The 10700-nt window shown below is 45.0% G+C and overlaps 1 protein-coding gene across 1 annotated transcript; it reads left to right on the top strand.

Annotated features, from left to right (window-relative positions):
• The first annotated feature begins 8962 nt into the window (after positions 1-8962).
• LOC100275953 (uncharacterized) lies at positions 8963-9592 on the top strand. The gene has a single exon (NM_001149872.2). The coding sequence runs from the start codon at positions 9041-9043 to the stop codon at positions 9323-9325; it is 285 nt and encodes a 94-aa protein (NP_001143344.1). The 5' UTR covers positions 8963-9040; the 3' UTR covers positions 9326-9592.
• Positions 9593-10700: the final 1108 nt, after the last annotated feature.

The raw sequence follows: 10700 nt of genomic DNA, 5'->3' as shown, positions 1-10700 counted from the left end.
TTTGTTGTATGAAGAACATGATAAGTTTGTAGAGGCTCAAAAATTCCTTGCATTAGAAGCTAAAAGAAATGAAATGCTTTCTTTTGAACTATCTACTTGTCATGAAACTATTTCTACTTTGAAAGGTGTCAACAATGATTTAAATGCTAAATTAGAAGTAGCAAATAAATCCAATTCTTGTGTAGAACATGTTGTAATTTGTACTAGGTGTAAAGATTTTGACATTGATGCTTGTAGTGAACACCTTGTTTTAATTTCCAAGCTTAATGATGAATTGGCTAGTCTTAATGCTCAACTTAAGACTAGCAAGCATGATTTTGATAAACTAAAATTTGCAAGGGATGCCTACACAATTGGTAGACACCCCTCAATTAAGGATGGACTTGGCTTCAAGAGAGAAGCTAAGAACCTAACAAGCCATAAGGCTCCCATTCCCGCCAAGGAGAAAGGGAAGGCCCCTATGGCTAGTAGTGTGCAAAAGAACCATGCTTTTATGTATCATGATAGGAGACAAACTAGAAATGCTTATAGGAGTTATAATGCTTACGATGATTTTGACTCTCATGCCATGTTTGCTTCTAGTTCTTCCTATATGCATGGTAAAAATATGTCTAGGAGAAATGCTATTCATCATGTGCCTAGAAAGAATGTTATTCATGCTCCTAGGAAAGTAGTGAATGAACCTTCTACAATTTATTATGCTTTAAATGCTTCCTTTGCTATTTGCAGAAAGGATAAGAAAATAGTTGCTAGGAAGTTAGGGGCAAAATGCAAGGGAGACAAAACTTGTATTTGGGTCCCTAAGGATATTTGCACTAACCTTGTAGGACCCAACATGAGTTGGGTACCTAAGACCCAAGCCTAAATTTGCCTTGCAGGTTTATGCATCCGGGGGTTCAAGCTGGATTATCGACAGCGGATGCACAAACCATATGACGGGGGAGAAGAAGATGTTCACCTCCTACGTCAAGAATAAGGATTCCCAAGATTCAATCATATTCGGTGATGGGAATCAAGGCAAGGTAAAAGGGTTAGGTAAAATTGCAATCTCAAATGAGCACTCAATTTCTAATGTGTTTTTAGTTGAGTCTCTGGGATATAATTTACTATCTGTTAGTCAATTATGCAATATGGGATATAACTGTCTATTTACAAATGTAGATGTGTCTGTCTTTAGAAGAAGTGATGGTTCACTAGCTTTTAAGGGTGTATTAGACGGCAAACTTTATTTAGTTGATTTTGCAAAAGAAGAGGCCGGTTTAGATGCATGCTTAATAGCTAAGACTAGCATGGGCTGGCTGTGGCATCGCCGCTTAGCACATGTGGGGATGAAGAACCTTCACAAGCTTCTAAAGGGAGAACACGTGATAGGGTTGACTAACGTGAAATTCGAAAAGGATAGACCTTGTGCAGCTTGTCAAGCAGGTAAACAAGTGGGAGGAGCGCATCACAGCAAGAATGTGATGACCACTTCAAGACCCCTGGAGTTGCTGCATATGGATCTCTTCGGACCTGTCGCCTATCTGAGCATAGGAGGAAGTAAGTATGGTCTAGTTATTGTTGATGACTTTTCCCGCTTCACTTGGGTGTTCTTTTTGCAGGATAAGTCTGAAACCCAAGGGACCCTCAAGCGCTTCCTCAGGAGAGCTCAAAATGAGTTTGAGCTCAAAGTAAAGAAGATAAGGAGCGACAATGGGTCCGAGTTCAAGAACCTTCAAGTGGAGGAGTTCCTTGAAGAGGAAGGGATCAAGCACGAGTTCTCCGCTCCCTACACACCACAGCAAAATGGTGTGGTAGAGAGGAAGAACAGGACGCTCATCGACATGGCGAGGACGATGCTAGGAGAATACAAGACCCCCGAGTACTTTTGGACGGAAGCCGTGAACACGGCTTGCCACGCCATCAATAGGGTCTACCTTCATCGTCTCCTCAAGAAGACGTCATATGAGCTACTAACCGGTAACAAACCCAATGTATCTTACTTTCGTGTATTTGGGAGCAAGTGCTACATTCTAGTGAAGAAGGGTAGAAATTCTAAGTTTGCTCCCAAAGCAGTAGAAGGGTTTTTATTAGGTTATGACTCAAATACAAAGGCGTATAGAGTCTTCAACAAATCATCGGGCTTGGTTGAAGTCTCTAGCGACGTTGTATTTGATGAGACTAATGGCTCTCCAAGAGAGCAAGTTGTTGATCTTGATGATGTAGATGAAGAAGATGTTCCAACGGCCGCTATGCGCACCATGGCGATTGGTGATGTACGACCACAGGAACACTTGGAGCAAGATCAACCTTCTTCCTCAACAAAGGTGCATCCCCCAACTCAAGACGATGAACAGGTTCATCAACAGGAGGCGCATGATCAAGGGGGAGCACAAGATGATCATGTGATGGAGGAAGAAGCGCAACTGGCACCTCCAACCCAAGTTCGAGCGATGATTCAAAGGGATCATCCCGTCGACCAAATACTGGGTGACATTAGCAAGGGAGTAACTACTCGATCTCGATTAGTTAATTTTTGTGAGCATTACTCTTTTGTCTCTTCTATTGAGCCTTTCAGGGTAGAAGAGGCCTTGTTTGATCCGGACTGGGTGTTGGCCATGCAAGAGGAGTTAAACAACTTCAAGCGCAATGAAGTTTGGACGCTGGTGCCTCGTCCCAAGCAAAATGTTGTGGGAACCAAGTGGGTGTTCCGCAACAAACAAGACGAGCACGGAGTGGTGACAAGGAACAAGGCTCGACTTGTGGCAAAAGGTTATGCCCAAGTCGCAGGTTTGGACTTTGAGGAGACTTTTGCTCCTGTGGCTAGGCTAGAATCAATTCGTATCTTGCTAGCATATGCCGCTCATCACTCTTTCAGGTTGTACCAAATGGATGTGAAGAGCGCTTTCCTCAACGGGCCAATCAAGGAGGAGGTGTACGTGGAGCAACCCCCTGGCTTCGAGGATGAACGGTACCCCGACCACGTGTGTAAGCTCTCTAAGGCGCTCTATGGACTTAAGCAAGCCCCAAGAGCATGGTATGAATGCCTTAGAGATTTTTTAATTGCTAATGCTTTCAAGGTTGGGAAAGCCGATCCAACTCTTTTCACTAAGACATGTGATGGTGATTTGTTTGTGTGCCAAATTTATGTCGATGACATAATATTTGGTTCTACTAATAAAAAGTCTTGTGAAGAGTTTAGCAGGGTGATGACGCAGAAATTCGAGATGTCAATGATGGGCGAGTTGAACTACTTCCTTGGGTTCCAAGTGAAGCAACTCAAGGATGGCACCTTCATCTCCCAAACGAAGTACACGCAAGATCTGCTAAAGCGGTTTGGGATGAAGGACGCCAAGCCCGCAAAGACTCCGATGGGAACCGACGGACACACCGACCTCAACAAAGAAGGTAAGTCCGTTGATCAAAAAGCATACCGGTCAATGATAGGGTCATTACTTTACTTATGTGCTAGTAGACCGGATATTATGCTTAGCGTATGCATGTGTGCTAGATTTCAATCTGATCCTAAGGAATGTCACTTAGTGGCGGTGAAGCGAATCATTAGATATCTAGTTGCTACGCCTTGCTTCGGACTCTGGTATCCAAAGGGGTCTACCTTTGACTTGATTGGATATTCAGATTCCGATTATGCTGGATGTAAGGTCGATAGGAAGAGTACATCGGGGACGTGCCAATTCTTAGGAAGGTCCCTGGTGTCGTGGAAATCTAAGAAACAAACCTCCGTTGCCCTATCCACCGCTGAGGCCGAGTACGTTGCCGCAGGACAGTGTTGCGCGCAACTACTTTGGATGAGGCAAACCCTCAGGGACTTTGGCTACAATCTGAGCAAAGTCCCACTCCTATGTGATAATGAGAGTGCTATCCGCATGGCGGAAAATCCTGTTGAGCACAGCCGCACAAAGCACATAGACATCCGGCATCACTTTTTGAGAGACCACCAGCAAAAGGGAGATATCGAAGTGTTTCATGTTAGCACCGAGAACCAGCTAGCTGATATCTTTACCAAGCCTCTAGATGAGAAGACCTTTTGCAAGCTGCGTAGTGAGCTAAATGTCTTAGATTCGCGGAACTTGGATTGAATTGTAGCATACATGTGTTTATGCCTTTGATCACGTTCCTTCTGCATTTTGTTGCTTATTGTGGTGCTCAAGTTGTACAAACCCTTCCCGGACCTCACAAGTCCGTTGCAAAGTGATGCACATGTTTAGGGGGAGATGTGTTACAACTTGACCCTTTGAGACTAACCATATGCTTGAGTTTGCTTGATTTAGTCTCAAAGGAGAATTGAAAGGGAAAAGGTGGACTTGGACCATGAAAGACTTCCACTGCACTCCGATGAGAGGGTAACTAATTCCAAGTTCATCTCATGAACTCTTATTGCCATTTGCTCTTAATTGAAGATTTTGGTGAGGCAATGGGGTTAAAGGGGCCAAGATTGATCCCGTTTTGGTGCTTGATGCCAAAGGGGGAGAAAATAAAGGCCAAAGCAATAGATGGATCAGCTACCACTTGAGAGATTTGAAAATAGTAGAGTAGAGTCTTTGTTTTGTCAAAACTCTCTTATTGTCTCTTTTGTCAGAAGTTGGCTTCTTGTGGGGAGAAGTAGTGATTATGGGAAATAGGGGGAGCTTTTGAAATCTTTGATCAATCTCTTTTGGAATAACTCTATTTATGCTTCAACATGTGTGTTTGACTTAGAGATAGAGATTTGAGTTTGATTTGCAAAAACAAACCAAGTGGTGGCAAAGGATGATCCATATATGTCAAAATTGAATCAAAATAAAACTGAGTTTTTATTTGAAGTGATATTGCACTTGTTTTAGTTGCTTTATGTTGTGTTGGCATAAATCACCAAAAAGGGGGAGATTGAAAGGGAAATGTGCCCTTGGGCCATTTCTAAAGTATTTTGGTGATTGAGTGCCAACACAAGTGCTTAAATGTGAATCTATGCCCATGGATTGACAAGTTGCAAATCACAAGTAAAGGTATGTTTCTAAGCCTTAGTACATTGGTTTTGTGTACTAATATATTTGTCTAAGTGTTAGAAACAGAGAGAAGAAGAAAAGAAGAATGTTGGCTGTGTACAGCCAACAGGCTGTTTCGGTCTGGGGCACCGGACTGTCCGGTGGTGCACCGGACAGTGTCCGGTGCGCCAGGCTGCCTCGACCTGAAGACGCCGCTCTCGGGAATTCGCCGACGGCGTACGGCTAAAATTCACCGGACTGTCCGGTGTGCGCCGGACTGTCCGGTGAACCAACGGTCGGCCGAGGCAACGGTCGGCCGCGGAATCTGCGCGCGACACGTGGTCTGGCCAACGGTCGGAAGGAGGCACCGGACTGTCCGGTGTGCACCGGACTGTCCGGTGCGCCAGATCTGCAACGGTCGGCAACGGTCGGCTGAGCTGTTTATGGAAATAAATCGGGCACCGGACAGTGTCCGGTGTGCACCGGACTGTCCGGTGCGCCCGACGACAGAAGGCAAGGATGGCCTGCCAGATTTGTTCTCAACGGCTCCTAGCTGCCTTGGGGCTATAAAAGGGACCCCTATGCGCATGGAGGAGTACACCAAGCATTCCTACAACATTCTTAAGCACCAAGACATCGATCTCGCGCATTCGGTTCATTGTGATAGCATATAGAGCTCTTGTGGAGTTGTGAACTCTTTGAGTTGTGTTGCGAGCTCTTGTTGCTGCTTGTGTGCGTGTTGCTCTGATCTTTTGAAGTCTTGTGTGCGTTGTTCATTCCCTTCCTTACTCCGTATTTCTTTGTGAATCTCAAGTGTAAGGGCGAGAGGCTCCAAGTTGTGGAGATTCCTCGCAAACGGGATATTGAGAAGAAAAGCATAACACTGTGGTATTCAAGTTGATCATTGGATCACTTGAGAGGAGTTGAGTGCAACTCTCGTCCGTTGGGACGCCACAACGTGGAGTAGGCAAGTTTTGTACTTGGCCGAACCACGGGATAAATCACCGTGTCCTCTCTGTGTTGATCTTCTTGTGATTATCATATTGTGCAAGATCTTCGCTCTAGCCACTTGGCGTTAACTGTGCTAACACTTAATCAAAGTTTTGTCGCTTAAGTTTTGAAGATTTACAGGATCACCTATTCACCCCCCCCCCCCCCCTCTAGGTGCTCTCAGGCCTCGGCTCTCAATAGGAAAACAACAAGTCAACAACGCAGCGCAAAGTCATGTCACCCATAGGACGCCAAGACAACTCCCCTAGGAACACGGTGGCCCCCGGCTCAAACAGCGTACCTCTCCTAGGTGTATAAATAGGGCAGTCGTAACTCCTCAAAGGGGCAAGGCGCACACATGGTAGTTTTCCTCCAGTCTTTCGGTATTGGCACTTGCCTCAATCAGTTCTAGGGACTTGGGGACTTCCCCTCTCCCGTCGTGCTTGTAATCCCTACTACAGGCACCTCGGTGCGAGTAATATAAGCTTCATCCCCCTCTGCTGGAAGTAGGGCTTTGCATTGTCCGAACCAGGATATATCGCTTGTGTCAACTCGCACACCATCTAGATTCTGGGTACGCAACATCATTTCACTAGTTGGTTAGGACCGTTAGTCCAACCACAGACAGAATATTTCAGCTAATATTAACCTTGTTGGTATTTATATTTATAAAAGCGCAAGTTGAAAACCTTAAATTAGATTTAATTGGAATGCTAATTTAATAATCGTTAGTCAAACAAACATTTAAATAATTAATTAAAATATGTAACAACATAGAATAATACTTCTACATGTAGACAACATTAATGCGAATCCAACACGACTTGAACGGAGCGAATCAGATTTAAAACGCAAAAGATATCACATTTTTAAAATTAGACTACTTTTCTACACACTGTTTTCAAACATTCCAGGGGCTATTTCGCAAAATTACCATCTACTTCCTCTCACCATGGCAAGGGGGATGGGGAGGGCTGATCACGCGGGGGAGGGGGGTCGTCGGCCACGGCCGCAGGGGGTGTCGTCGAGCCGGTCGGCCAGCTGCCGCTGCGCCACCGCGGGTGTGGGAACAGGGGGGAAGGGGGCGCTAGGGGGGAGAAGAGATGGGGCTGCGCACATAGGGAAAATGAAAAACCTTCATGGGACAACAATGGGAAAGCTTACCGGAGAAGATGACCCTCGTCGAAGTCAAGGAGAAATCCATCGATTGACGACGAACCAAAGGTCGGATCGATGAATCGAAAGCACCGAGACGAAACTCTCAATGAGACGAACGTCGCGATACTCTCGGATTTCACCAACTATGCACGGTTTGAAAGTAATTGCTCGCTGGAGTTGGAACCATCTCGAACTTCGGCGAGCAATTCTGGGAATTACGAATCGAAACTAGGGAAACGATTTTGAGATTTGGAAAGGGATCAACGAGAGGGTTCCGACCATATATATTGCTAGGGGTTTGAAGATATTTTATTTTTCATAATAATCCCATTTTTAAAATTAAAATAATTCCAAAAAAGGATGAAATCGTTTTTAATGTCCGAAAAATATCTCTGAGGCTCCAAAAATTCTAGAAAAAATTCTAGACATGATTTGGAACCCAATGAACTCAAAAAATATTTAGAACTTTTGAAAATGTTTTAAGTACCTCAAATAAATAGATTTTGGTTCTCGGAAAATAGAAAAATATTCAGAAAAATATGAAAATTTACCGGAAACTTCTACAAGGCATATTAACATGTTTCAAACACTTTTTACACTTAGAAACACTTTGCAACAGTATGAATGCAACAAACAAAGAACCACTAGGGCTCACTTTACTGTATAACAAAATAAATCTTCATTGTTTTAGTAAAGGAAAAAGAAAAATGAAGAAAGGAAAGAGTAACACCTGAATTTTGAGTATAGAGATAAAATATACCTAAAATTCAGGATGTTACACTTATTAGCCATCAGTTGGTCGTGTTCATCCTTACGTGTCGACCCAACCATTAATACCGTGTGGGTGGTCTTTGCTTTTCCGACAGAGTTTTAGATTCTAGAGTGTGCCTGTGGAGATATTTCTTCTTTTCGTTAACAGTCATAGTAGAAAAAAAAACTCATGCTGGAGTGAAGCTTGAAACGGCGCCAAATATCCGTGAAGGGTTGGCACTTCTAAATTTGCTACAATATAAATTATACGAGTATATAATTCTAGAACATCAGATGGAGACAGCAACTGATATGTTGTACGAAGGAAACGGGACTGATCGGTAAGTTGAACTGATTCTGGTAATAAGCTGCTCTGTTCAGACTTCAGACTGTGGTTCCCCTCTTGGGCATGTACGTACACTGTTACCCTTTTGTGAACGTACGGTACTATGACGTGAAAAGGATCGTTTTCGATGTGCCAATGTAAAAGCTTCTCCCTTGAAGATATGATGATGTGTATCCTTTTAAAATTGATTTGGATTGTAGAGATATGACCATTTCGGCTAGACAACAAAATCGAAATGAGGAGATACATAGCAACGAAACGGGTTTGCCGAAAGGAGGTTCGCCGTTTGGACGGACGCCCCTGGTTTGGCGTCGCCCACAGACCAGACCACAGCAGTAGCAGCGGCTTGCCCCCAGATACCTCGCGCTACCACAGCACGTCACATCCTTTGTGGAACAGAAACGCTTGCAACGCAAGCCATTATGGAATGCACGCCGAACTCATGCACCCGCAGCATCATCCTAGCTAACCACATCCCCAGAATACTCTGTTTGATTTTTTTTAATTCCTTTTCCTTTTTCACATGAATTTAGAGGCACCCACAGATTTTATTTCCTTTTTTTCATTTCCCTGAAGAATACTGGATCTGTAAACTTTCACTAACCCAGATAGTACGACCGTCCCTTCCGTGAGAAAATACCCAACCGTCGTACCAACATCCTCCTCTGTCGGCGATGAAAGCTAAAACCGCCGCCTCTCACACACTACACGAACACGACTCTCCTATAAAAAGCACCCGAGGCGAGGCGAGGCCAGACCAGGCCACTCAACAGCATCACTCAAAGCCAAGCAACAGCAGCAGCTTCCCTAGCAACACCTTGCCCCTGAGCTCATGGGATCCCTGGGCCCCACAGTGAGCTTGAGCATCATGGCCAGGCCAGGCGGCCAGCAGCCGGCGGAGATGGAGAGGAAGAAGGACAGCGGTGTCTTCTTCGGTGGGGGCTGCGGCTTCCGGATGCCGCTGCACTACCCGCGCTACAAGAAGGCGGACTACGAGAGCATGCCGGAGTGGCGCGTCGACTGCCTGCTCCGCGAGTACGGCCTTCCCGCCGACGGCGACGTCGACAGCAAGCGCCGCTTCGCCATGGGCGCCTTCCTCTGGCCCGACCAGTACTGATCCAACCAAACAAAGCTCAGCGCTAGCTAGCTGCGTGCCGGCCGTGATCTCGTCATATTTAGAGGATCAGCTGCATCAGTTATAGCGAGACCTAATTGATCATCTCCATCGATCGTATACATGTTACCATCGTTCTGCTTGTAGTTGTAGCGGCCGGACATGCTGCATTCTAGTATATAGCTGGATCGCGCGCTGTATAGTGTAGTATGTCTATGAAATAAAAGAAATGTTGTTTATTTTATCAGAGATGAGGTGTTCTGTTCTGCCATCTGTTGTGTTCTGTCCCTCTGTTACTTGTCACAAGTCACTACTGTTCCATCTCCAAAACGCTGATATGCATGCTTCACAAACGTATCGGGGTTCCGGAAAGAATTCAGGCGGATAACCTGGGCTAGTTAAAACCGGCCATGGTTTGCAGATCCTCTCGTCCGGCAGCACCCACAGACTCGCGCTCACGAAGATAGCCTGCAAACCCGCGCTGAAGTCTCTAGCAGCATAACAAGTGTTGTGAGTTGTGACGCAAATCCATGCAAGCACCTAGTGCATGCCCGCCTTATCTAGTCTAGTAACCGTAGCACCTCAAATCTATTCTCTAAAACTATTTGTTTTCAAACAAAGTCTTTAGAAAGTGAGACAAATATTCTCATGCATAAAAGTTTAACCCTTTTGCTAGTGTATTCATTCTTAGAGCATGACTTTTGTTTGTTAAGGTTTGGAAGGATTTGTTTTCATATTCTATTGTTATGAGGATCTCATTTTTCTTTTCTTAGAAATGACTCAATTATTAATTTTTAAGTTGATATTTTATTTATGTAAGTATTATTTCCAAAATTATTATAAATTTTTCTGAAATTTCAAACTACGTGTTTATCTCTACAAAGAAAATAAGAGAGAAAAGATAAGGATTTAGAAAAAGGAAAGAAAAAGAAAATTCCCCCTCCCTAGCTGGCCCGTGGCCGATTTCGGCCCAAGCAGCCCGTCAGATTGTGCCCGCTCTTTTTTTCCTTTTCCCCTTTCTCTGACAACCGAGCCCCACCCATCAGTCGCCCTGTGCTTCTTCCCCGGTTGCCCACGCTTACCTCGCTCGACACCGCACCGTGGCGCCCTCGCCACGGCCGCTCCCATCGATTCGTTGCTAATTGGGGCAGGCGGAGATCTGCCCTTCCCTTTCCTCTATGATCCGATGCTCTTCCCCTTCCCTTCCGACTTCCGAGGCGCATTTCTTTCCTCTTTCGAGCGCTATGGATGGAAGGTCGTCCGGAGCATCAATTTACCGGATGCGCAGTGATTTGGAGCTCGATCCTTCCCCCTTTCTCTTCTATAAATACCACTCGAGCCTTTGCTATCTATCGCACGCCCGCACACTCCCTCACGT

The sequence above is a fragment of the Zea mays genome, chromosome 9 (genome assembly GCF_902167145.1).
Source record: "Zea mays cultivar B73 chromosome 9, Zm-B73-REFERENCE-NAM-5.0, whole genome shotgun sequence".
Taxonomy (NCBI): Eukaryota; Viridiplantae; Streptophyta; class Magnoliopsida; order Poales; family Poaceae; genus Zea; species Zea mays.
This window is presented reverse-complemented; position numbering and strand designations above follow the sequence as displayed.